At 47.5% G+C, this 27,930-nt stretch overlaps 2 protein-coding genes across 3 annotated transcripts in view; both read left to right on the top strand.

Moving 5' to 3' along the window:
• Positions 1-255: 255 nt before the first annotated feature.
• On the top strand, positions 256-5,996 carry LOC121482414 (complement factor properdin). Its single transcript, XM_041740338.1, has 9 exons — positions 256-406; positions 496-646; positions 2,071-2,246; positions 2,700-2,870; positions 3,010-3,201; positions 3,394-3,567; positions 3,818-4,009; positions 4,214-4,325; positions 5,765-5,996. The coding sequence occupies exons 1-9, from the start codon at positions 343-345 to the stop codon at positions 5,928-5,930; spliced, it is 1,398 nt and encodes a 465-aa protein (XP_041596272.1). The 5' UTR covers positions 256-342; the 3' UTR covers positions 5,931-5,996.
• A 4,303-nt stretch (positions 5,997-10,299) lies between these two features.
• SYN1 (synapsin I) overlaps positions 10,300-27,930 on the top strand; it is a 50,450-nt gene continuing 32,819 nt past the window's right edge. For both annotated transcript variants that reach the window (XM_041741519.1, XM_041741518.1), the window contains exons 1-5: positions 10,300-10,865; positions 22,360-22,417; positions 22,521-22,612; positions 23,964-24,120; positions 24,295-24,384. In XM_041741519.1, the coding sequence (XP_041597453.1) occupies positions 10,489-10,865; positions 22,360-22,417; positions 22,521-22,612; positions 23,964-24,120; positions 24,295-24,384 (774 nt within the window). In that variant the 5' untranslated portion in view covers positions 10,300-10,488. The remainder of the gene's footprint in view (positions 10,866-22,359; positions 22,418-22,520; positions 22,613-23,963; positions 24,121-24,294; positions 24,385-27,930) is intronic.

The raw sequence follows: 27,930 nt of genomic DNA, 5'->3' as shown, positions 1-27,930 counted from the left end.
AGGCTCCATTTCTTCCTAGTAAGAATGTGTCCAGGGGGGCAATGACAGTGGTAATGGGTTACTGGGCAGGATGTGGGTGCTGGGGATACAGTGACAAAACTGGATCAAGGGTGAGGCAGGAAATAGGGAAGGGAGAGTGGGGCAGGAGGCTCGGGGCAGGGGTACCAGGAGAGAAGTGCAGAGACCCTGCATGACCCTCCCCTCCCCCATGCTGCTCTTTACCCGCCCAGTTCCTCCTGGCCCAGTTCCTCTTTGCCACTGATCCCAGAGCCAGGTCAGCCCATACAAAGCCAAGCCTCCTCTCTGGCAGGGTGGCAGGACTGCACGGGTGCAGCTCTCAACATGTCCACCCCAGGGCAGGCTCCTCAGTTGCTACTGCTGCTGCTCACCCTGCTGCCAGCCAAAGGTGAGTGTGTGAGGGCCCAACTGGCCTACAGGGGTGCCCAGACCCATCACACCCCTGATTGTGCCTGCCCCCCCCCCACCCTGTTCCAGGCTCAGTCCCCATATGGTGCTTCACCCAGTATGAGGAATCTTCTGGCAAGTGCCAGGGCTTCCTGGGGAAAGGTATCCGTGTGGAAGACTGCTGTCTCAACCCTGCCTATGCCTTCCAGGAGCCTGGCAGCAAGCTCTGTCAGGCATGCAGGTAAGGAGGATCCTGAGATGCAGGGCCACCCAGAACTGGGCTCTTTCCTTCTCTGGAGTTCCCAAGGGTGATTCCAAGGCCCTGGTCATGACCATGGCTCAGGGTTTCTCAGCCCCAGCTCTACTGACATTTGGGGCCAGAAAATTCTTTGCTGTGGGGGTCTGACCTATGCATTGCAAAGCTGTGTTCTGTAGCACCCCTGGCCTCCCACTAGATGCCAGTAGCAACTCCCCCAACCAAACTGCAACAACCAAAATGTCTCCAAACATTGCCAAATGCCTCCCCCACCTCGGCTGAGGCAAAATCGCCCCTGGTTGAGAACCACTGCTATACTTACATTCGTTGAGCACTTCCTGCATACTGGTAGCATTGGAGGGTGGGGTACAGGTCAGGTGTATTCTGAAGGTAGCTCCAGTCCCCTAATTGTGATGACAGCTCATATTGAGTGCTTACTGCATACAGACATGTGGGGGTGGGTGAATTTGGGGAATTCTGAGGGCAGCTCCAGGCACCTAATCATGATGACACTTCACCATCATTGAGCACTTCCAACCTACTGGATGCATTGCAGAGGTGAGAGGTAGCTGGAGGATCTCTGAGGGTGACTCTAGTCTCCTAATCACAATGCCAGCTTCCATGTAATTAGCCCTTCCTGTATGCCAGACATGTTTTCTAATAGCTTACTGTACATCCCAGATACACCATGGGGATGGGGAGCTTGGGGATTTTTGAAGGCAGCTACCCTTCATTACCTCTAGTAATGTCAAAAGTTCCCATCAATTTAGTGTTATGGTGTGTGCAGGGGGTTGAGGATAAGTCTAGGGTATTTTTCTTTCTTTAATTTTGTTTTAGAGAGAGAGCACATGAGCTGGGGGCGGGGTAGAGGGAGAGAGACAATCTTAACCTCTGCGCAGAGCCCAGTGTGAGGCTCAATCTCAGGACCCTCTGAGATCATGACCAGAGCCAAAGTCAAGAGTTGGACACTTAACTGACTGGGCCACCCAGCAGCCCCAGATCTGGGGTATCTCTGATGTGATCTCTAAGCTCACCAGGATGATAGCTACTATTTATTAGGAACTTTCTGTTTGCCCGCTACCGAGCATGGGGATGCCTGGAAGGTTTCTGACAGCAGTCCTTGGTCCTTAGTCCTTACATTTGCTTGCTGCGTGTCTGGCACTATCCTTGGGGGATTCGAAGTGTTCCAGCTCCCCAATCATGAAGGTCAGTGATATTAAAGTACTTACTGTGTGCCCTCCTCTTGTCATTGAATCCCCAACATCCCTAAGGGGTAGGTACTCTGATCCATCCATTCCACATACGTTTATCCTGAACCGCCCCCCTTTACCTGTGCTCACTCTACAGTCCAGCACACCCCATCCTTGCCAGCTCAAACTAGGACAGGACACATGTGTTCCTCTCTGCAGGTCCCCACGATGGTCACCGTGGTCTGCGTGGGCCCCCTGCTCGGTGACCTGCACTGAGGGATCCCAATTGCGGCACCGGCGCTGCATAGGCCATGGTGGGCAGTGCCCTGAGAAGGTGGAGCCCGGGACCCTTGAGTGGCAGCTGCAAGCCTGTGAGGACCAGCCGTGCTGTCCTGGTGAGGAAGACCAGCAAGGCAGGAGAGCACTGCCTGTTACCTGGCTTTGGAAACCATCAGGGCAGAGGCCCTGAGGGGAGGACTACACCTGATATCTGTGAGGCACCAAGGAAGAGGCTGGCATGGCTGGAGGAGACTTGTGGGGGGCGAGATCAAAGGCAGCCTGATCCTTATGGGCCCCGGAGAGGATGCTGGCTTTTATTCTGTGGTGGTGGACAGAGGAGAGATGTGATCTGACTTGGGTTGTGACAGATCCCTCTCACTGTCCCGAGGAGGGCGGTCTGTATGTAGTAAGGGCTGAAGCAGCAGGACCAGTGTGAAGGCTACTGAAGTAGTCCAGATAAGCAATGATGGAGGACCATGTGTGGCAGAGGATGTGGGGCACGTGAGGAAGCGACGACCTCTGAATGGTGCCCCCGCTTCCATCCTGTCCCCATTTCTTCTCTCCCACAGAGATGGGTGGCTGGTCCAACTGGGGGCCCTGGACCCCTTGCTCTGTCACCTGTTCCAAAGGGACCCGGACCCGTCAGCGAATATGTAACCAACCCACCCCCAAGTGTGGCGGCCAGTGCCCAGGAAAACCACAGGAGTCTGAGACCTGTCACACCCAGCAGGTCTGCCCCAGTGAGTGAAGGCAACCACAGGGCACTGATGCAAGCACCCAGGGTGGATCTGGGGGCTATAGCACATGGTTGTGGGATAGTGGGAGGACCTCAGCACGTGTGACCACACCTGGCATCCCCCGACCCCCATCCCATCACAGTACACGGGGCCTGGGCTGTTTGGGGCCCCTGGAGCGCCTGCTCGGGTTCCTGCCACGGTGGACCCAGCGCACCTGCCGAGAGTCGAAGCCGCAAGTGTTCTGCACCTGAGCCCTCCAAGGCGCCTCCTGGGAAGCCCTGCCCAGGGTCAGACCATGAGAAGCGGCCCTGCTCTGGTCTGCCACCCTGCCCAGGTACACAGGGATGAGGCCTCGGACATTCTGTTCCTGATTCAGGAACAGATGCTCTGCCATCTCAGAGGATAGACGTCTTAGAGCATGTGACCACAGAACTCTTCATTCTGGAACAATCTGCCTCAAGAGTCTAGGGGCTAAGGGGGAGATCGAGGTGGCCTATCTTCTCATTCCTCTCTCCACCCCCAACAGTGGCTGGGGGCTGGGGGGCATGGGGCCCTGTGAGCCCCTGCCCTGTGACCTGTGGCATGGGCCAGACCCTGGAAAAACGGATGTGTAATCACCCTGTGCCCCAGCATGGGGGCCCCCCCTGCGCTGGCGATGCCGTCCGAACCCACATCTGCAATACAGCTGTGCCCTGCCCTGGTCGGTACCACAAGATTCCCTGTCTCCATGCCTAAGCCTCTCACCCATCCCTGCTGCCCAGTTCCTGCTGCTAATGCTTTGCTCCTGCCTCTCATTCCCCTATTCCCAGCCCTGTTGCTTCCGCCCCACCTCTGGTCCCCCAGCCCCACATCTGATCACCTCCACTCCTTCCCCTGGGTTTTCATCCCTTCCTCTGAATCCCCTCACTGGCTCCCTTTGGTGCAAGCCCTGGTTGCCTCTGTCTGTGCAGTGAATGGAGAGTGGGGGTCCTGGGAGGAGTGGAGCCCTTGCGCCCGTCGGGGCATAAACAACATCAAGTGTAAGGCGATCCCAGGCCAGCAGACACGCTCCAGGAGCTGCAAGGGCCGCAAGTTTGATGGACAGCGGTGTGTTGGAGAACAACAAGATATCCGTCACTGTTATAACATCCAACACTGTGACTGTGAGTGCTCCCCACAGACTACACTGTGAGGATGGGGCAGCCCCTGCAGCAAGAAGGGGTTTCTGACTCTACCATGGACCCCCCATGTCCCTGCCACCTCTCGGTCTCTCTCTCTCTCTCTCTCTCTCTCTCACACACACACACACACACACACGCACACACACACACCACCCTGCTGAGACCTCTCATTCTGACTCATTGCAGGGAAAGGCTTATGGTCAGAGTGGAGTACCTGGGGGCTGTGTGTACCCCCGTGTGGACCCACACCCATCCGCACCCGCCAGCGCCTCTGCATGGCCCAGCTCCCCAAGTTCTCGTGAGTGAGGGGGCAAAATGTGCTCAGGAGGGGGTCACGACAGCCATATGTGAGCAGTGATGGTGGGAGAGTCAGCTCAGCTCCCCACAACCAGGGCATCCACCCCTTGGGTCTATGGTACCTGCCTTGACGAGTGTCATCTCCCACCTGCAGGAAGAGGAGAGACACTAATGAAGCAGCTGAGAAAGAGGATACTGAGGGGGAGAATCAGTGGCCACTGTGCCCTTGGGTCTCTCATTTGGTCACTCAGCCATCCTGCCACTCACCCAGGCTTTCCTGTGACCAGGCACTTGGCCCTCTTGGTCACCCAAGCTTGGGTCTGCCCCTAAAGCCACTCAGGCCTTCGTTCTCTTACTCATTCCTTCAGCCACCCACATCTCACTCAATGTCTCACGGCCTCAGGACCTGGGAGATGCTTTCCCCCGACAATTGAAGACACACAGAACCCAGGTCCCATGGGTCCCCCCAAGGGATACAGGTCAACAGGGGCCTGACAGAAGGCAGATGAGGAACAGTTGGTATAATGGAGAAGGGACTGATACCTCGCCCCAAGTCCATGTAGCCGATCGGATCTCACCTGGCAGGAAGGGGTCAGCAAAGGCATTCCCAGTGTTAAGACTGTGAGAGCAGAGTCCTGGATACTGGTGACCAGCTGCCCAAAGTTGGTTTTTCCTGGAGGCCTAAGTGTTAACAGAGGGTAAAAACATCCTCCCTTCTTTATTTCCACATACCTCGAGCCACTAGATTAAGTGAGCTACTCTCCACTTGTGAAACACCTGCCATCTGGAAGTGGTCTCTGGTTCTGGGGTTTCTAGTAGGTCCTGAAGAAGAGTTAAAGGTGTTGAGTAGAGGTAGGAAGCACTTGGCAGAGTTGGGATATGAATGGATTTGATGGAGGGAACAGGGGTGAGAGTGAATGAATGGAATGCATGTCTCATGGGAGGAACAAAGGTCCAGGCAAAGGTCCAGGCGAAGACCACTCTGGACATGGGACTGTGGATAAAGTGGAAAAGAGAGAGATTGTCTTGGGGCAGGCACCTGGGCCCCAAAACAAGGCCTTGAATACCAGGGCAAAGCATTTGGGGACTTTTCCCCATGGGCACTGGGGAAAGATGTAAGGAGTTTAGGAGGTAAGAGAAGGTAGGTCTTGTCAACGAGTAACAATTACCAGCGCTTATTGAGTACTTACTGTGTACCAGATGCCACTCTGACCACTTTACCAAAATTAATTCATTTATCCTCACTCAGCCCAGTAAGGTGGGTATTATTATTATTCCAATTATTCTCATTTTCCAGATGAGCATGGAGAAGATAAATTGCCCAATATCTCATAGGTAAAAAATAGTGTTGGGCACACAGTAGGCATTCATTATGAGTTTATTGAATGCATTCTTACCTTCCCTGAGCTTCTCCCCTCCATTCCCCCTCTAATGCCCCAGGCCAACCATTACTGTGGTCGAAGGTCAGGGTGAGAAGAACGTGACCTTCTGGGGGAAACCGTCAGCACAGTGCGAGACGCTGCAGGGGCAGAAGGTGGTGGTGGAGGAGACTCGGCCATGTCTACACGTGCCTGCCTGCAAAGACCCTCAGGATGAGAAGCCCTAACACCTGTCTCTTCTGCCCTGATCCCCTGACCTCCCAGACCTCAATAAATGAGCTTCTTCCCCAGGAGTGAAGCAGTAGCATCTTCTAGGCCAAAAGGCACAGCACGGGCAGAGTCGCAGTGGCTTGTTGTGGAAAACAGTATTTTCCATTGCGGCCACGGTTTGGCAGGAGCGAAGGCGCGAGTACCCATCCTCTCCCCGCTGCCTTAGCCCCGGCATCTGCCCCTCTCCCCTCCTTGCGCCATGTCCCAGGGTGTCTGGCACATCCCTCTGCAGTGCTCTGCGTTACAGGCTTTCTGGTTGGTCACTCGGCCCGGCCGGCACTTTCTGATTGGCCGGTGTGCTCGAGGTTCCCACCCATCGGAGCCTTTGGGCTGGCGGGTTGCGCATCAATCCGGTGCTGAGCCGCAGGGCAGAGGCGGCAGAGGTGTGGCTGGGGTTGGCACCCAGCCGGGCGAACACCTGCACCCACCCACTCCCAACAGCCCAGATCCAGTGCTGCAATTAGCGGAGACCCAAAGCGGGGTGGCGGTTGGCCGGGGGTGGACTGAGGAAGTGCCTACGAGGTGCTCTGAGCTGGGGCGGGAGCGAAAAGAAACCAGAGTCAGCATCTGCCAGAAGGAGCCGCTGAGACAAACCCAGACACAGATTCCTTTAGTCTTTATGCACCCATTCAACACTTTTATAGCGTCTACTGTATAGAACGAAGTCTGGGCATCTGGGGTGGAGGAGGACTGGTAGAAGGAGAGGACATCTGAGCGAGGGAACAAACTCCGAATATGTGATTCTTTCGTTGAACATTTTTTTTCAACCCTTATCAACGCCTACTGTATACTAACAATAGCACTGGACATCATGGAGAATAGAGGAGTCAGAACAGCACGTGTCTCCACAGTGAAGGGAACAAACCCAGACACGAATGCTGTTAGCATTTGCTCATTCAATTTTGCACTAATTAGCATTTGCTGAATGCTGAGCCCCCTGCAATGAGACAAATCATAAGAATCATCATAGTTACGGTATTAGCTAATACTTAGAGAGTACTTGCTGTGTGTTTGGTAGTGTTTTTAGACTGCAAAGCACAGATTCATTTAATCCACAACAAACCTATAAGGGTCAGTATTATCATTATTCCCATTTACAAAGGATTAAACTGAGGCACAGAAAGGTAGCGGGCTGGACATTTGAAGCATGGTGTGTGCTGTGAGTGGAGGGACCCCTCCGCACAGATGGGAGATGTGTGACACCAAGATTCTGTCAAGGTGTTCACCTCTCGGGGTCGATTTCCCCCCCAAAATAGGTCAGTTGATGGGTTGAAGTAAAGACAAAGTTGAACTTTTGCTCATCTTGGGAAGAATGAGCTGAAGTGAATGATTCTGGTTGCTACTACAGGGTATAAGTGTTATGTGTCTACAAGAAAGTGGAAGTTTGTGCATTACGAGGTACATATCTGTGTGTGTGTGTGTGTGTGTGAAACACAGACCTATGGGTCATGCAAGAATTAAGGATGTATTGAGTATATGTGGAGAGCACATAAAGTTAGAACCATGTGTGCACTGTAACCATCTGAGTTACAGGTGTGTGTGTATGTGTGTGTGTGTGCGTGCACACATGTACATATGCATTCAGGTGCCATGGATAGACAACATGTGTGAGTTATGAACATGGGTACAATACTGATTACAAACATATGTCGGGGTGCATGTCTCAGAGGCATTGCTCACCAACGCACAGCAAAGAAAATCATTCCTGGAGCCCCTCCTCTCTGTTCATTTCTGCTGGAGAAGACAGAGGCAGTGCAGAGGAGCCTGACCTGTGCCTCAGGGAGTTGAGACAGTCCTGAAGGGAACCCTCATTCTTCTGCAAGACAATCTACAAAACATTAATTTCTGGAAATTGATCCATCTGGAGAAAGGGAGTGATGCTGGGGGCCATGAGTACTTGAAGCCTGGGAATGGGGTTCGTGGGAAGAGTCATTCTGGAGACAGATTCCTAAGGCACCCAACTTCTGGCTCCCAGAGGAGCCAGAAAGGTCTGTAGACCTGCAACTGCTCCTATCCCCCAGAGAGGGCACCATGGATCCAGCACAGCTTGTTTACTTCAGTTACTGAGCAAAAAACTGGGAAGCACAGACTTCTTTCTATATGTTGGAAAAGACCTGATTCTTGGGAGTTCCCCATCTGGGGATCATTGGGATATGGAGTGCCAGAGAGAGCATCCAGGAAAGGGAGGGAAGGAATGGCCAAAGCAGAGGCCTGGAGGTGGATGAGGGAGTAGAGGGTAGTTTGGAAGTATTGGACTTGAGGACTGTGGGAGGCTAGAGGAAGGGGGAGTGGAATCTGAGTCCAGGGGAAGGGAACACTTCCTGGGTGAACTTGGCCAAAGACAATCCTTGAGAGAGAGGTAAAGGACATTCCTGGCAGAAGTCACAGCACATGAGAAAATATAGAGGCTCTCTCCCCCGCCACACACACACACACACACACACACACACACACACACACACTTATAGATGGGTCAGGTGATCATCTTAACAGATGAGGAAACCAAGTCTCAGAGGGGTTAAGTCACTTCCCAGGGGTATGGTGGAGGCCTAGTTTGAACCTCAAGCACTCTGACTCTAGATTCCACACCATTACTACCTTGTTTAAACAGGCCAAGGATTTAATGAATAAAAAATAAACAAATGAATAAGTGGATGATTCACCTGAAAATCCTACAAGCAGAAGAGACTCCAAATCTGCCTATTTCTTACCATATCTTCTTCTACCTCACTTGGTTCACCATCCTCACTGGCCCACAAGGACTGGCTCAGTTTGGTCTCTGCTAACCTCTCTGACCCCATCTCCTGCCAGAACTCCCACCCCTGCTCACTTTGTTCTAGCCACACTGGCACCTCTTTCTAGCACATTCTTTAAAAAAAAAAGGCATGGATCACAAAGTGAACATGGCCCTTTGGAAATGAATTGGAGCTCTTGGATTTCTTTATCTATAAAACAGGAATGTTTCCTACTCCATAGTATTGTTGTGAGGGTTGGATGAAACAATACATGTAAACAGCTTAGCTGGGTGCTGTCAACAAATGATCGTTTTTAAATGGATTTGTACTTTCATTGTAGTCAGGATCTCACAGGAGCTTACAGGATGGTTTCCACAGGTCCCCCTCTGCTGGACTGTAAAGGTCATTTGCTCATGTGGCAACATTATTTGGCACCTACTGTGTGCATACCCTAGGATGGGTCCCTCTCTGTAGAAACTTCTCTGGTGCAGGGAAGACAGCCAAGGGAACTGATGATATCATATCAGTTGGTTATGTGGGTTTTGGCTTATCCAGGGCAGAGGGATGGGGGCATATAGACTGAGTGTATGTGTCTAGGGCCCTGGGCATTGGGGGTGGGGGTACAGAGATGGACACACATCACGTCTGGAGCTTCAGGGAATGTGTCTGTGTGGCAAATCTAGGTTTATCATGATTGTCAGTGAGTATGTCATTTGGGTGTGCGTGTTTGTATGAGTTTCCCTGGTTCTCTGTGTGTAGATGTGGTGCCTGTGTTTGTGTGTAGGCATATATGCATGCGTGTATGCATGCATGCCCATGTGTGTTACCCTGGGCTTGTGTATGTCTGCATGGATACCTAGATCGGTGTATTCTCCGTCTGTATGTGCCTACGTGTGTTTCTTTACTTTTGTGTGTGTCTATATGTATCTCCACGTGTGTGTCATTCCTGTGTGCCTCCAGGCCGCAGCAACCCAGGGCAAGGGTGTGTACCCCTCAAGTGTCCAAGTCTGCCTTTCTGATGCTATGCCGCCCCCGCACCCTCTCTCTGCCTGACTGAGCCCGTATGGATATGGGAAATTGATTTCCCCCCACAGGGTACTGCGTGTGACCCCCATCCGTCGCAGTGAGGTTATTTCTCTACTTTTGAGTCTCTGCGTGTGCCTCCATTTCCCCCCATCCCCCCCCATGCCTTCTATGGTGAATATCAACACGGGGAACTGAGTAACTACAGAGAATCCTGCCTGTGACTGAGACTGGGTGTGAAAACCGGAATGAGGCGGGGTGGGGGTCTTGACTGACCACTCACCTCGACCCTCCCGACAAGTATCTACCCCGCCCCCACTCCCTAAATTGCGCATCCCCAATCGGACGAGGGGGAGGGGAATCAGGATGCGGCGTGGCGCGTGCGCACTGCCGCCTTCAGCACCACGGACAGCTCCTTCGCCCCCGCCTGTCGGCGCGCGCCACCGCCTCCCCAGCACTGAAGGCGCGCTGACGTCACTCGCCGTTCCTCCCCAAACTCCCCTTCCCAGTCGCCTTGGTCGCGTCCGCGCCGCCGCCGGCCCAGCTGGACAGCACCACGAGGGGCGCGAGGTAGGGGGGTACGGGCGCGACCATCGGCGCTGCGGCGGCAGCGACTCAGCGCTGCCTCAGTCTGCAGCGGGCAACGGAAGAGTCGTGTCGTGCCTGAGAGCGCAGCTGTGCTCCTGGGCCCCGCGCTGTCCGCCCCCGCGGCTCCTGACCAGGCTGCTCCTAGGACCCCCTGCCCCACGCCGCAGCCATGAACTACCTGCGGCGCCGCCTGTCGGACAGCAACTTCATGGCCAATCTGCCAAATGGGTACATGACAGACCTGCAGCGCCCGCAGCCACCCCCGCCGCCGCCTGCTGCCCCCAGCCCCGGAGCCACGCCCGGTCCCGCGACTGCCACTGCCGAGAGGGCCTCCGCGTCCGCCCCTGTGGCCTCTCCCGCTGCCCCTAGTCCCGGGTCTTCGGGGGGTGGTGGCTTCTTCTCGTCTCTGTCCAACGCGGTCAAGCAGACCACGGCGGCCGCGGCGGCCACCTTCAGCGAGCAGGTGGGCGGCGGCTCTGGGGGCGCAGGTCGTGGGGGCGCTGCCGCCAGGGTGCTGCTGGTCATCGACGAGCCCCACACCGACTGGTAAGCCACTGCCGCGGATATCTTCCGCGGGCCTGGGTCCCCCAGATCGTTCCACGATGAGCACTTATCAAGCACCTTGTGTGCTAGGCACCTGGTCCCCTAACCCAAACCCTTTTCCCTTAAATTATTATGCTGGGCACTTCCTGTGTACCCCGCCTTTGCCCCCACCCAGGCCTTCTCCATCCATACAGGGAGCAGTTATCCGGCGCCTGCTGTGTACCTCCTTTCCCAAAGCTTTGGCTTCAGTATATCCTGTGAGCATTCGAGAGCCTAATGTGCTTTGCCCTCCCCAACCCTCACCCCAAAGACCTTGTCCTTTAATGGATCTTGTGAGCATTTATCATTTACCTGCAGTGTGCCTTATCGCAGAGCCCTTCCCCAAAGCCTTGGGCTTCCATTAATTTTGTGAACATTCACTGAGAGCTTGCTATGTGTCTTGTCCCCCTCAATCCTTGCCCTCAGGCCTTCTCTCTAATAGAGCTTGTGAACATGTATCCAGACTGTGGTATGTGCCCCACCCCAACCCTCCCTCCAAAGACCTTTTAAGCTAGTCAGTGAACACTGATTGCCTGCTGCGTATTCCATCCCATCTTCTCACCAAGTGCTGCCTTTAATGGATCCTGTGGGGCTTTATTGAATCCCTTCTGTGTGTCCCAACTCTAAGTCCCTTCTCCAAGGACTTATTTCTCCAAAGGATCTAGAAAGCATTTATTGTCTGATATATGTGCCCTATCTCCAAATCCCTTTCTCAAACATATTTTGCTCAAATGAGTCCCATGAGCATTTTTGAACCTCCTGTGACTCATCTTCAGACTCTCCCCAAAATCCTTTTCCTCCAATAGATCTAGAAAACATTTATTGAGTGTCTCCTCTATCCTCCATTCTCAAGCTACTTCAGAGACCTTTCCTTTGGTGAACCCACCCAGCATTTATCACCGGCCAGCCATGTGAGCCTTCTCTAAAGCTTCTTTCCTCCAGTCTGTTCAGCAAGCATTTATTGAATGCCTACTGTGTACCCCATCCCCAAAGCCTTTCCCCAGTGGCTTCATTCTGCATGTGTTGAACATCTGCATGACCCAACCTTAGACTTTCTCCATAAGGGCTTGCCTCCAGTTAATAGAGTGATCAAATACCTCACACTTGTTGTGTGCACCATTTCAATACTCTTTCCAAAGGCCTTTTTCTTTTCATCACTCCTTGGAGCATTTGTGGAGCACCACTGTGTGCCTGATTCTGTGCCCTCTACACAAAAGCCTTTCCTCTCATGGATGGAGAATCAAGCTTACATAGATCAAGCTTCTGCATCCCCATTCCCCTTCCCCGAAGACTTTTCCTCCAATGGATCCAGTGATTGTATGCCCATCCCTAGCACCCCTCCCACAAAGACCTTTTCTTTTAATGGATCCAGTGAGCGTTTATGTATTGTCTGCCAGGTGCTCGATTCTAATCACCTCCCCCAAAGGCCTTTTCCTGCAATGGCCCCTGTGAGTATTTATGCAGTGCCATCTGTGTGCTCTATGTTCACACCTTCTTCCCAAGGTCTTTTTATTTTAGTGGATCCAGTAAGCATCTATGCAGTGCCTGCTGTGTGGAGGGAATAGACACCCCTTCCTTACCCCCTTGAAGAACCTGTGTCTGTCATAAAGCCTCTCCTTTCTTTTAATAAATCTAGAGCCCAATTTATAAGGATTACCCCTCCCCACTCCCTCTCAGTGTCCTTAGGGTTTCCTCTCCCAATCTTAAATCCATACCCCGAAAGTTCTTTCTTCTATTTAAGCCAGTAAACACTTATTAAGTTCCTATTATATAAGGGCCATTCTCAACGTCTTCTTTCCAAGTCTGGAAGTTGCTGTCCCATCTCAAGACTTCTCTTTCCAGGGGTCTACTTCAACCTAAATTTATTGAGTACCAGCTTTTTACTAGTTAGATCACCCCTCCTTCACCCAGGAGCCTTTACCCAGCAGCCTTTCTCTCTATTCAGAGCCATTTATTCATTCTACAGATATTTATTGCATACTTTCCCAGTGTCAGAGTATGGGAGGCCTCCATTTATTATTACTATATATGAAGAAGAACCCTCCTCCAGTTCCCCTTCCTTCTAACCCCAACCTCCAGCTGGATTCTCTATACCTTTTTCTCCATTCAACCCCACAATCATTTAATAAGCACTTATTGCACACCAAGAACCCCATATTCAGTGCATCTTCCTCTCCCCCTCTTGAAGCCCTAGTTCCCCCTTCAACAATCTCCATCTGACCTTTGACACTACACAATCCATAAAGTTCCATGTGCACCTACTGTATTCTGGCTAGGTCCCCTCCCCCCCTTAGTAGCGATCTTGCCAACTGCTCTTTCCACTACCACCCCCCCCAATTAATCCAAAAAGCATTTCTTGATCTCTGACTGTATTCTTTTCAAAAAACCGCATCCCTCTTTTCTCCATCAATCCATAAAGCAGTTCTTGAACGCGTACTAATAATTCCTTCACCAGCACCCACTCACAAAGGAGCCATCTTCTTGGCTAAATTTGCTCCATTGAAGTCAACAAACCTTAAATGGGGCCCCTGCTGAATATTAGTAATCACTCTCCTTTAGACTTCCCATCCCCACTCCTACACTACAGGAAGTTTCTTTGCTGCATTTTTCTTTGTCCCATCAAACATTCATTAATTATCTACTGAATACCAGTAAGACCCTCCCTCTTTCAATAATTACAACTCTGGTGTTTTCCATTTTTTTCTAAGTTGTCCAGCAAGCATTTATTGAGCACCTGCTGAATTCAGTGAAAGATTCTTCCTTTCTCCTTCTGCATCTCAGAAACCCCCCTTTATCCCAACAGCTGCTCTAGTCTTTTCTTCCATTCCATCTAGCAACTACTTATTTAGGATCTACTATAGATGGGGTGGGATGGACAAAGGGAAAGGGCCTGTGTACACCAGGCTCAGCGTGGGAAACAGAGACTTCTGCATCACCTGCCTGCAGATATTGCAAGTATCATCTGACTTTGAGGATTTCAGCCTGGAATAAAGGAGGAGTTTTTGCAAACTCTGTAATGGATTGTACACCTAGATGGAGTCTGACACCTTTCCCACCAAACCTCACTACTCTCACCCTTTCCTGGGTCTCAAGTCCTCTGTGGCTTACAGTTGCAATCCCTGAGTTAAGAATCATCTCCCATTTTTTTAAATAAATTTTTATTTATTTATGATAGTCACAGAGAGAGAGAGAGAGGCAGAGACACAGGCAGAGGGAGAAGCAGGCTCCATGCACCGGGAGCCCGACGTGGGATTCGATCCCGGGTCTTCAGGATCGTGCCCTGGGCCAAAGGCAGGCGCTAAACCGCTGCGCCACCCAGGGATCCCCATCTCCCATTTTTATAGATAATTTAGTCCAATATCCTTCAAACTGTGGGTCACCTAATGGCCTGTGACCAGCATTTCATTTACTTCATGCAGTAGTATAAATGAAAATAGAATATAACAAGAATATGCTACACATAATAAGTGGAATTATTATTATTTAGTGGAACTGTTACTCCAAGAAATTTAATCAGTAATGTATGCCATATATTATATTTGACATATGCTATATCATACATTTGCTATATAATAACTTTATAGTACAATACATATGTATGTGTATATTTTTCTTCATGAAGTGGAATAAGATAGACTAGGAAATACCAGACTCTGTTGCACGTAGTATAGGTAATCATTTACTGAAACTTTCATTCCAATTATATATGTATATTTATATACCTTCTAGGTACATATACACATAGTATGTAATATGCAATATATTATATGTTATATAAGCCATACTGTATTATATTTGCTGTATAACATCAGAGGTGTCATATAAAATATATTACATATATAGGATAGGTTATTATGTATCTATGTATATAGTGGGTTATATAAACTCTCTTATTGTGGCTTCTTTTCTTAGACTTCCATGGAAGCAGGCCCTGAGACTCTGAGGTTTGTGTGCAGATTTATTGGGGAGAGCTCTTGGGAACAACACCTGTTGCGGGGGAAGAGTGAGGGAAGCAGGATTTAGAAGAGGGAAAGGTTGAGCTATGATGCAGCCACAACAGAAACCTCAGCCAATCCTCTGGGAGAGCTCTGGAGCAAGGATGACCCTTCAGAGTTACCTTAATCGAGGTGGGGTATCCAGGCTTTTGTATTTTTACATCAGTCAATCATTAGTCACAAGCTGCCCCCTGGGAGGAAGCATAATCTTGGGGAAGGCAAATCCCTGCTGCAGAGGCCAGTTCCCAGTGAGGGACAGCGCTGTGAACCTTCAGCAGCAAATCTTCCCAGAAGCTGAGAAATAGATGGGAAGGCCTGAAGGTGGGGGTGGGGAGTGAGGATCCGAGGGGAGCACAGAATCCACTCCTTGTACTGCTCTGATCCACTTGCTTCTTAAAGCAAGATCGCCCCATCTGGAAACAGCATTTCCAGGATTGTAATTGGTCTTGTCTTCTGGGGGAGACTTGAAAGAGCATGGTTAGTGGGATGAATGACATCCTCCACTGATGCTGTTGATAAAAGTGGCATAAATAAATGATACGCATTGTCTCCTTCTTCCACTATGCATTCTAGATTCCCCTGACCCTCAGCTAGCACCTCTCTTGGGCTTAGTGGCTTACCTGTTGAGTGATCCATTCCCTCATCCTTGAGGGATTCCGGAGCCCTTGGTCCTCATGCCCTTCCCAGGCTGTGGCTGCTGTACTTGTTCATTTCCTTGCATGGTTGTGCAAGGAGGACCAACAGATGCTGAAGTGGATCACCTGGGTGCCAAACATATTCCTCCCGCTCCCACTGTGTAATAGCAATCCCTGAACGTCCTCCTGACATTTCAGGCCATATACCCCTGTGAAGTGATTCATTCCTCTTCATATCCACTGGCATGTAAAACCTGAGATATCCAGGTGGCATCCATAGCTTAGAATGTAATAGGATTCTTGCTGTGTCCCCTGGTAGCAGTGTTCCCCCTTGGAGAACCAGGACCTCTAACCTTGCAGAGCCTTGAGGGAACAGGAAGCACACATTCCAAAAGTGGATCACTGGGATCGATGGTAAGCTGGGCCTCTCCTTTCACCTCTGAGTTCCCAGACCCATGTATTCTACCCATTGGGAACAGAGTATAAACAACGGGCCATTGATTTAGGGTGTTTTGGAGGATGGTGCCCCATTCTTTCATGGTATCATTTCTTAGCTGTGACTACAAAAGTTGTTCCAGGCCAGCAGCTTCTGGGTGGTATTATTTTTTTTTAAATTTTTTTTCACTTTTTATTTATTTATGATAGTCACACAGAGAGAGAGAGTGAGAGAGGCAGAGACAGAGGCAGAGGGAGAAGCAGGCTCCATGCACCGGGAACCTGATGTGGGATTCGATCCCGGGTCTTCCGGATCGTGCCCTGGGCCAAAGGCAGACACCAAACCGCTGCGCCACCCAGGGATCCCTGGGTGGTATTATTGTATATAATGTCATCAGTTGATTCCATGGTCATGGGCCCACTTTGGCACCTCCTTTGCTGTCACATGTGTCCTTCAGTTTGATGCAGTGTTATGAGGGATCTCATACTGGTGGATCAGATATCGTGTAAGCCCTTGGACAGTGGTACTGGCGATGGTCCTGCAATCAGGAAAGGCAAACCCATATATAGAAAATTCCAGTCAAAATGAATAATTTGTCTTTCCAGGGTGGAAGGGGCCCAAAGTAGTCAGCTTGCCACAAACTGGCTAGTTGGTCTTAAGGGATGATGCCATGTCACAGGCTCAATGTTGGTCTCTGTTACCAGAAGATTGGACATTCAGCAATAATGCTGTAGGCCCTACTAATAGCCTCTATCTCTGCTACTCTTGCTACTTCATTCATGTACGCATCTGCTAGCGCTGGGGTGGCTGATTTGAGAGGCTGGCTGACATCATCTGGCTGACTCATTCTGTCTACCTGGTTGTTTAATGCCACTTCCATTGTGGATGCTGTCTGGTGGGTGTTAACACACAATACAAAGATCTTCACTCCTTACTTTCTGCCCACTCCCATGTCTACCCCATATGTCCACCCACATTTCCATGTCCCAGACCTCCTTGTCCTGATCTTTTTTTTTAAGTTTTTATTTTAATTCCAATTAGTTAACATGCAGTGCAATATTAGTTTCAGGTCTGCAATATAGTGACTCAACACTTCCATACATCAACTGGTGTACCTCACCTATTTAACCCATCCCCCCATCCACCTCCCTTCTGGTAACCATCAATTTGTTCTCTGTAGTTAAGAGTCAGTCTGTTTCTTGGTTTGTCCCCCCTCTCTCTTTTTCACTTTTCTCATTTGTTTTGTTTCCTAAATTCCAATAGAGTGAAATCACATGATATTTGTCTTTCTCTGTCTGACTTATTTCACTTAGCATAACACTCCTTGTCCTGATCTTCTAATATTTTTCCTTCAGGGCCTCTAATCAGCCAAGCCATCTACCACTGCCCCTCAGTGAATATATTCTAATCTTGGGCCATTTTTCTTTCCCTATTAAGTAGATTACTGGGTGCATAGTCCAAAGCTCTGCCATTGGGAGCTCTGCCACTTTCAGGACCACTCTGAGTGGGGCTATCATACAGCCACTGTCCATTTTTGGCTTCTCCCCACATACCAAACCAGTCATTTTTGAACCAAGCTTAGGCTTTTTCTTCCTTCCTTCACCCACTGGTTGTAAGGGGTCCCCTTGGTGAGCTGAGGGAGGCACTAGTACAACAGTGGGGATGACATGGGCATCTAGATTACCTGCTCAGGCAGCTTGCTCAGTCCTGCTTGAGCTTGATCCCAGCTGCTGGGTCCATCTGATGTTATTACTTGGTGGGCCTGGCAGGACCCAGCTCACAATGGGCACCTGGATGCACAATCACTTGGTGCCCCGTAGTCAAGCATTCTGTCTACCAGAGCCCAGTACTGCACCAGGAATTGTTTCTCAAAAGTCATGTAATTCTCTGCTGCAGGTGGCATGGCCTTGCTCCAGAACCTCAGGGGCCTCCCACTCAAACTTGCCATAAGCTCCAACTGTATCTTTTCCCAATACTGACTTATTCGGTATCATAAGAACTTCCAGATCATATGGCATCCCATTCAGCCTTATGTTATACCTGAAATATGAATCAGAGCAGTATCTCCAGGTGTGGAATATGCTGCCTCTAGAACCTGAAGACACCTACCAAGTGTTGTGCTTTTTTCTTCATGGTGGGAGGTGTAAGATCCAATGCTTTGCCCTATTATTTGGAGGGGCTGTCCTGGAATGCCTTGGACCACTGTATCCCAAAAACTTTTGATAATGTGGCAGGCCTCTGAGTCTTTGTATGGTTTATCTCCTACCCTCTGGAGTGCATGTGTCTTATCAAGACAATGTGCTAATCATCTCTTGCCCAATCAATATGATTTAATATAGCAGCCCAGTGTGATATTCTGTGGGATGTCCAGATGGCCCAGTGCCTTTGGACCATATGATGACGCAGAATGAGAAAGATAGCATAGCCCTGTGGCAAGACCATCAAAAAATATTGTCGTCAGTCCCATGTGAATGTGAAATGTTTCTGATCCTTTTTTCTGATCAAAATAGAAAAGAGTGCATTCAGTAAGTCACCTCAGATACGGCCACCTGCGTATCTGAGGTTTGCTCTAGCAATGGCAGCACGTCCAGTACAGCTACTTCAATTAGGGATACTGCTTGGTTGAGAATGTCTATACACATTCTCCAGGACCCAAACTGATTAATTCAGTGGAGATATGATGGGACTAACACCCCTGCATCCTTTAATCTCTCAAAGTAGCATGACTTTCCACCATCACTCTTAGGATAGATATAATATTATCTTTGATTTACTGATTTGATCAGGGGAGGGATGTGTAGTTTCAGAGGCATCGTTTGAACTTCCCCACTGCAATAGCTCTTACCCCTACAAGCCAAGGAGCCCATGTAGGGGTTCTGACAACTACAGTTATGTCCATTTTATTTTTTTTTAAGATTTTATTTATGTATTTGAGAGAGCATGAGCAAATTCCAGTCAAATTCCACTCAGGGATCATGACTTGAGCTAAAGGCAGATGCTTGGGACGCCTGAGTGGCTCAGCGGTTAAGCACCTACCTTCAGCTCAGGGTGTGATCCTGGAGACCCGGGATCGAGTCCCACATCAGGCTCCCTGCATGGAACCTGCTTCTCCCTCTGCCTGTGTCTCTGCCTCTCTCTCTGTGTGTGTGTCTCTCATGAATAAATAAATAAAATCTTTTAAAAAAAAGAAAGGAAAAGATATCAATGAAATTAGTCTCCTTGTCTGCTTCTCATTTCTTTTTTTAAAAAAAGGCAGATGCTTAACCAACTGAGCTACCCAGGCACCCCCAGATATGTCCATTTTAATTATACATTTGTGAATGGGGGAAGTGACCACTGGGTGAACCTGTGGACCCAATGGACCCATTTTGAGCAGAACCTGGGACAGGACTTCAATTATCACCTTACCATTACTGTGCTTCTTGTTATGGCTGGTACCACTCTTACCAGCATATTCCTTATTGATTTTGTAAGTGGGGTATATCCTCTGGGCCTTCCCATAGAATATGATCAGCTGATGAGTTTTCTAGACTTACCCAGTATATCTTCTCTAACGTCTCTGTTTCTTTGAGTCCTTTGATCCTTTCTTTCACAGTCTGCCATGGAAGATTTGGCATTTCTGTTTCACTTGGTATTGACCATTGTTTGCTCCAGGCTTCCACAAGTCATCTCACAGTATATCGGCAACATCAACTTCATGTTCCACTCTTTGGCCCATTGTCCTTAGGACTCAGTTTCATGCATACTTTGACAGCTCCTGTCAGTACATATTGGCCAGGTCTTTCAGCTTTTGTGTATTTCTTTCCTTCCTTTGCAAGCTTAGAACCTCTCCAGTTAGGTAGGTATTCTAGGATTTGACCCTGCATATTGATCTGTTTGCTAAGAGGGGAAGGGGGTAGATTCTGAAAGGGGCAAGCATTATTTTGTAAGGCATCTGCTTCCTTCAAGGCCTCTGTATTATCTTCAGGCAGAGGGAAGGTCTATACTCTAACAAGGAGAAGTGGACTACTTCTGCAGGCCCAGTGGGTTCAGGTGAATCAACAAGTTCGAGGTGTTACATACATCTTCCCAGATATCCCCATCCCAAGTCTAAGGGCTTCACTCTTGTCCTATTAGGGCTCTGACCATGGCATAGGAGATGTGCTAGGCCTGAGAATTCAACCTTCTCCAAAGTTTTGTTACACTTATGATTATGCCCTAAGCCCCTGGTTCTCCCCTCTGTCTGCCCTCCAGTTGTAGAAGATTGGTATTTCCTTAAATGTATCCAAGGGGGTCCTCTGGCTTTCTCATTTTGCTTTGAATTAGTGATTACTCACCCTGAACATGTCAGATCTTTCTTCAGCTAACCAATGGTGTTTAACAAATAGTCACCCAGGTTCTGCTTACCATTTCCCTCACACCTCCCAAGTGCCAGGGATATTTCACCAACTGGTGCATTCCCTTCTCTTAGTATCTCATTAGAATTCACCATCAGTAAAAGTTACTGCTACCCCCAAACGCCAAGGGCCCACACTATAATTCTCACACTCATGAAAATACACTCGACACTGTGCCTCTTCCCACTACTGACACATCCAGTATCATGGAATCTGCGAGATCATATAGTTCAAGTGACATCCTGCTGGCACCACAGCCCAGACCTGCTGCCAAGTGCTTTATGTTGCTACAACATGTTAAGGGCTATCTGTGCTCCACCCCCACAGACGGTGGTTCCTCATTGCCTGCTGGCTGCTGGGTGACCCATTTCCAAAATGGCATTAGAGTCTTTTTTTGTAGTTTGACATCTCTGGCACTGTTTTAGGTTGGGTTCTCTGGAAACAGATTTTGAGGCACGTATTTGTATGCAGGAGGCTTACTGGGGAGTGCCTTTAGGATCAATGCCTGTAAGGAGGGCAGGGTCAGGCAGAGGGAGAAACTGGTTCACGATGCAGCTGCATCAGAGGCCTCAGCTGATCCTAGGGCAGTGGTATGGTCCTTCTGAGTCAGCCTGTACTGAGGCAAAGGGGCCAGCTTTTGTACTCACTCATGGGCCAGATATAAGACATGGGCTGCCTAAAGTAGATATAATCTTGGCCAAAGCAGTTCTCCATGACAAGACAGTTCCCAGTGGGACATAGCCATGGGCTGTCAACAGCTGATATCTGGGTGCGTTGGCCCTGAAGAGGACATCTGAGCAGAGTGCCACAGTATTCACTACACTTGTGGTCAAAAAAGTTTGAAATACAGTGACACAGTCTACATTTGTCACTATTTTATACATGAAAAATGTGCAGGTCTCAGAGAAATTCTCTTCCAACACTTGTGTGCAGACAGTATCAGTAATGGAGTGCGTGTGTGTGTGTGTGTGTGTGTGTGTGTGTGGAGGGGTAGGGAAGAAGGAGGGGGAGGGAAGGAGAGAGGAAGAGGAGAAAATGACTGTGCTTGGAGTCTTTGGGGTTCATCAGTGAAGTCACTAGGGCCCCTTTGTGCTGTGCGGATGTGTCCGAGACCCTTACTTTGTGCATGGAGGTAACCCTGGGAGTGGTTCCTCTCCTCACCCCTCTTGTATGAGAAACCTGACTGGAGATGAGCTTCTGTGTGTAGGGAAGCCTGTCAGGTAGAAATCCTGGGCCTGGGGAAGGACACCACTGGAAACCAAGCCCAGCTGGGGTTGGGCCCAGGGATAGTGACATGGCAGTTCATGCTGCATCTACTGCTGTTCCTACCCCTCTTCCCTCCTATGGCTTCCCCTTGCCCTCAGCTGCATCCCCCACCCCTGGTCCCCATCATTGATGGCTCTGGCTTCTATAGAACCACTGCCATCCTGCACCCCTCAATCTGCTCCTCTTTTATATAGCTGCCCACCCACAGTTGTGTTCTTGGGGCACACAGCCACACGTGGCAAATGTGATGCTCCATGGGAAAGGGCCAGAGAGCAGAGAGATGCTTCAGGCCACATGAGCAGACACAGACACTGAGACATACTGGGGCACACTTCATATATATGTATTCTCTAAGGTGTTTGTTTTTTGGTTTTGGGTTTTTTTTTTGCCATTTACGAACCTCCATGCAATTTCAAAGTACGTTACAGCTTATGAAGCACTCCCTCATTTTGCAAAGCTTTTCAAAAACATTTATGGTAGCAGTGGGATGAGCTGACCAGACTCTGGGGAATGCCTGCCTGCCATCTGTGGTTTAAGGACTTCTTTTAGAGTTCACAATGTCCTTTGACATTGACACACCTCCATGAGGATTACAACAGACTTCATTGTACGCAAAGCACTATGGAGCTTCTCAAAGCGTTTCAACCATCATGAAGCATTTTATGGCTCTGAAGGGGCAAAAGGGTTAAAGGACTGGCCTGGGGTGTGTCTTTATGAGATTGATGGATGTGCTCTGCTTTTCCTCTCTAGGGCAAAATACTTCAAAGGGAAAAAGATCCATGGAGAAATTGACATTAAAGTAGAACAGGTTAGTTGGGGTAGATGGACCTGGGGGTCAGCTGTCCAGACTGAAAACTAGTTGGTCATCTTTGTGGGATGTGGATAAATCACTGATTTTTTCACCTTCCTAGGCTGAATTCTCGGATCTCAACCTCGTGGCTCATGCCAATGGTGGATTCTCTGTGGACATGGAAGTTCTTCGGAATGGGGTAAAGGTCATGCGGTAAGTATAAAAAGGTTAACTTGGTGTTATGGAAGAGGCATAAGGACTCCCTTAGAGCTGAGAGTGAGTCCCCCACCGCCCCACACCCATCCCTCTGTGAGCCAGAATTTAGGTGTATTACAGTAGCCAAGTTATGGAAACAACTTAAGCACCCATTAGTGAATGAATGGATAAAGAAGATGCGGTATGCATATACTATGAAATATTATCCAGCCACGAGAGAGAAGGAAACCTGCCATTTGCACCAATGTGAATGGACCTTGAGGACACTATGCTAAGTAAGATGAATCAGCTGGAGAAAGACAAGTACTGTATCCTGTCTATGCAATAGAAAAAAAGCCAAATTCGTAAAACCAGAGACTAAAGCAGTGGTTACCAGAGGCTAAGGGGTGGTAGACTAGGAGAGATGTTTAAGGGCATAAACTTGTAACTGGTAGAGAAATAAGTCCTGGAGCATTAATGCACAGTATAATGAATATAGATAACAATATTGTATCATAATTATCAAACTTACTAAGAGACCAGACCTTCATTATTCCCACCACCGAAAGGAAATGATTATTATGCGATGTGATAGAAGTGCTAAATAACGCTATATTGGCAATCCTATTACAATATATTAAGTGTGTCAAATTGACGTGTTTAATGCCTTAAACTTACACAATGTTATATGTCAATTAAAACAAAATTAGATACAGAATGTGGGACGATAGCTTCCTTCTGCAGAGCCAAGGATCCTAGCAGACCACGAGCCAAACTTCTTAGTTATTAAGTCAGCAAATGTTTCTTGAACATCTACTATGCCAGGTGCTGCTCTCAGCATTTTACATTCAATAGGTACTTATGGAGTACCTGTTGCGTCTGTGAGAGACACTTGAGAAAAGAACTGAAGGAGGTGAAAGAGAGCTATGTGCGGATATCCAGATTGGGGGGAGGGGGGGGAATGTTCCAGGCACAGGAAACAGCCCTGAGGCTGTTTGCTCACCCATCTCTCCTGGCCACAGTGTAGAGGCCCTGAGGCTGGAATTTATTCTGGGCTGCAGCCTTTGAGGACAGCTAATAGTCTGAGAGATTATGATCAGGGAGCCGTCAGAGCTGAGGGATCAAGCTGCCAGCTGACCTGGGCAAGGTGAGAAACAGGTAGGAAAGGCTTCCAGGGGTCACCAGATGGGGGAGGTGTAGAAAGGGTGATGGCACTGGAGGACACAGCCCGTGCATATGTGTTGAGGTAAGCAGCCACTTTGCAATTTCTAGGAGCCGTGGAGACTTAGAAAGTTGGTTTTTGTTCTCAGGGTGGTGGGGAGCTTTGGGGGGAGTAGTATCCTGGACACTTCTCCCCCTGCCATGCCAGGTCTCTGAAGCCAGACTTTGTGCTGATCCGCCAGCACGCTTTCAGCATGGCACGGAACGGAGACTACCGCAGTTTGGTCATTGGGCTGCAGTATGCTGGCATCCCCAGTGTCAACTCTTTGCATTCTGTCTACAACTTCTGTGACAAGCCCTGGGTGGTAAGTGACAAGAAGAGTGCTACTGGTGGAGGGACTGTCTCATGCATGTATGCACGTGGGAGCTTGGAATCACTGTGATTTGGGGGAACTGAGAAAGTTTGAAGCTCGGAATCCCAGCTTGGAGACTCCATCCAGGTGAAGGATTTGCTCACCCATCTCTCCTGGCTCTCATAGTTCGCCCAGATGGTTCGACTGCACAAGAAACTGGGGACAGAGGAATTCCCTCTTATCGATCAGACTTTCTACCCCAATCACAAAGAGATGGTGAGTCTGGGGGAAGGAGGATGGGCAAGGGGGGACAGCATCATGCAGACTGTGACATTATTGCCATTGGCATGCTGTCAGAGAGTGCAGCCAGCGTGTGCATGTGAAGGGTGAAATTGCTTCGTGACAGGGCTTATTAATACCATGAATTTACTTATGTGCTTGCAAGTGTGATTTAAATCAGTGATCCTGTTTCTTATCGTATCTTTTCTCGCAATTATTAACAATCAACTTCTTGTGTAAGATGAACAGATCTAATGTAATGAACCAGATCATGTTACATATAGAAATCAAGTCATTGTTACTGATATTAGCAAACAGCCTTCTTACCAATGTTGCAAGTGAGGATTGGCAATAAAGATGATCAGTAGTGATGTTATAAATTAAATTGTTTACCAATAGCCATTGAATTGTTACTTACTATTATTATAAAATAAAATCACTAATATTACAACTTATCACTAATACTACAAATTACTCTTATTGATGTAAATTATGAGTACTACTGTTATGAATCAAATTGCAGTTCCCAACAGAAATTGAATAATCATGACTAGTGTCTTTGAAGATTATAACTATTACAAATTATTATCAGTATTACAAATTATGCTCTAATATAAATTATAAGTCTGTTTTGAATTATATTATACTTAATAGAGGTTACATTATCATTACTAATATCATCAAATATTATAACTAATAATTACAATTCATTACAAGTGTTACAAATTAAGATTTTCTTTATTTTTTAAAATGCTTTTATTTATTTATTCATGACAGACAGAGAGAGAGGCAGAGACACAGGCAGAGAGAGAAGCAGGCTCCATGCAGGGAGCCCAATGTGGGACTCAGTCCCACGACTCCAGGATCACACCCTGGGCCGAAGGGAGGCGCTCAACCACTGAGTCACCCAGGCATCCCACAAATTAAGATTTTCATATGAGAAATTAAACCATTAGTACATTGTAAAATATTATTGTAAATTATTGCCAGTGTTACAAATTAAGTTTACTAATATAAATTATAAGTACCTATATTTTGAAATATCTTATAGTCTCTAATAGAAATCATCATTAATATGGTTAACATTCCAGTTTACATTATGAATGATTGCTAATATTAAAGTTATAATTATTAATATAAATTAATGAGTTCCATAGTTATGAATCAAATTTTAGTTGCAAATAGAAATTGAATCACCATTATTGATGCTATCAAATTTTACAACTAATTTTATAAATGTTTAACAATGTTATAAATTCTATTTGCTTATATAAATAATCATCACCACTTTTGTGAATTAAATTACAGTTAAATGTCAATGTCGACCCAAAGTTACCATCTTGGTCAAATAAACATTGGTATTAATATTAAAAATTATTACCAGCATTACAAATTATGGTCACTGATTTAAGTTAACAGTATTATGAATTAAGTTTACTTACAGATGAACATCAAATCATTAGTTCTTAGGAAACCCAATTTGTTTACCATCATTATTATTATTCCACATTCTTTGAGAGACAGTATAGCTGGTTGTGGTTGAGAGCATGGACTCTAGCTAGCATTTCTATATTGGAATCTTAGATCTACAACTTATTAGCTTCCTAACATAGGAAATGTTACTTAGTGGGCAGCCCTGGTGGCACAGCGGTTTAGCACTGCCTTTGGCCCGGGCTGTGATCCTGGAGACCCGGGATTGAGTCCCACGTCGGGCTCCCTGCATGGAGCCTGCTTCTCCCTCTCCCTGTGTCTCTGCCTCTCTCTCTCTGTCTCAATAAATAAATAAAAAATCTTTTTTTTAAAAAAAGGAAATGTTACTTAGTGATCTGTGCCCCAGTTTACCCATCTACAAAATGTGGGTAATAATAGTTTCTGCCTCAGAGTTGGTGTGAGAATTAAATTATTTAATGAATGTAAAGTGGTTAGAACAGTGCATCTGGCATATATTAACTGCTCCGTAAGTGTTAACAGAGTTCCCTTCTATTCTAAATTTGTTGAGTGTTTTTATTATGAAAGGATGTTGAACTTTGTCAAGTGTTTTTTCCTTATTTATTGATATGATCATGTGGGGTTTTTTTTCCTTTATACTATGAATATGGTATATTACATTACTTAGGTTCCATGAGAATTGAGCCACATTTGCATAACTGGACCAACTCTCACTTGGTCTGGTGTATAATCTTTTTAGGATTTTGTTTTTTTAGTATTTTGTTGAGAATTATGGAATCTATAATCATAAAGGATATTGATCTATTGTTTTCTTATGTCATTGTCTGGTTTTGGTATCAGGGTGATAGTAGCTTCACAGAATGAGATGGATAGTGGTCCCTTCTCTTCTATTTTGGGGAGGAACCGTGAAAGATTAGCGTTAATTCTTTTTAAATATTTGTAGAATGCACTGGTAAAGACACGATGTCTAGTCCTGGGCATTTCTTGTAGGATTTTTATTTTTTAATTATTTTTAAAGATTTAGTTTATTTATTCATGAAACAAAGAGAGAGAGAGAGGCAGAGGGACACAGGCAGAGGGAGAAGAGAGAAAGAGAGATTGAGGCAGAGACACAAGCAGAGGGAGAAGCAGGCTCCATGCAGGGTCTCCAGGATCACACCATGGGCTGAAGGCGGCACTAAACTGCTGAGCCACCCAGGCTGCCCTCTTGTAGGATTTTTTAAAATTATTATTACTAATCTTTTTTAAAAATATTTTATTTATTTATTTATTCATGAGAGATACAGAGAGAGAGGCAGAGACACAGGCAGAGGAGAAGCAGGATCCTGGCTGGGAACCCAATGCAGGACTTGATTCCAGGACCCCAGGATCATGCCCTGAGCCGAAGGCAGATGAAGGCCATGAGCCACCCATGCGTCCCTATTATTATTATTACTAATCTGATCTCTTCATTTATTATAAGATTATTCAGGTCTTCTGGTTCTTCTTGAGTCAATTTTGGTAGTTTGTGTCATTCTAGGAATTTGTCCCCTTCACCTAGGTTTTCTTATTTGTTAGCATACAATTGTTCATAGTACTCTTTTAAATTTCTTTTCATTTCTGTAAGGTTAGTAGCTATGTCCCTCTTTTATTCCTTATTTTAATAATTAGTTTTCTCTCTTTTTTCCTTAATCTAAAGGTTTGTCAATTTCGTTGATCTTTTCAAAGAACCAACTTTTGGTATCATTGATTTTTCTCTATTGTTTTTCTATTCTCATTTCATTTATTTTCACTCTAATCTTTATTACTTATTTTTTTATTGAAGTATAACTAACATACAGTGTTATATGTTAGTTTCAGATGTACAAAATAATGATTCAACAATTCTATACCTCTCTCAGTGCTTATCAAAGATAAGTGTACTCTTAATCCCTTTTATCTATTTTGTCCATCCCCCCAACCACCTCCACTCTGGCAACCACTAGTTTGTTCTCTGTATTTTAAGAGTCTAGGGTTTTGGGGATCCCTGGGTGGCTCAGCGGTTTAGCGCCTGCCTTTGGCCCAGGGCACGATCCTGGAGTCGCAGGATCGAGTCCCACGTCGGGCTCCCTGCAC

This window comes from Vulpes lagopus, chromosome X (genome assembly GCF_018345385.1).
Source record: "Vulpes lagopus strain Blue_001 chromosome X, ASM1834538v1, whole genome shotgun sequence".
NCBI classification, from domain to species: domain Eukaryota; kingdom Metazoa; phylum Chordata; class Mammalia; order Carnivora; family Canidae; genus Vulpes; species Vulpes lagopus.
Note: the sequence above shows the minus strand (reverse complement) of the source record. Positions and strands in the feature narration are given on the sequence as shown.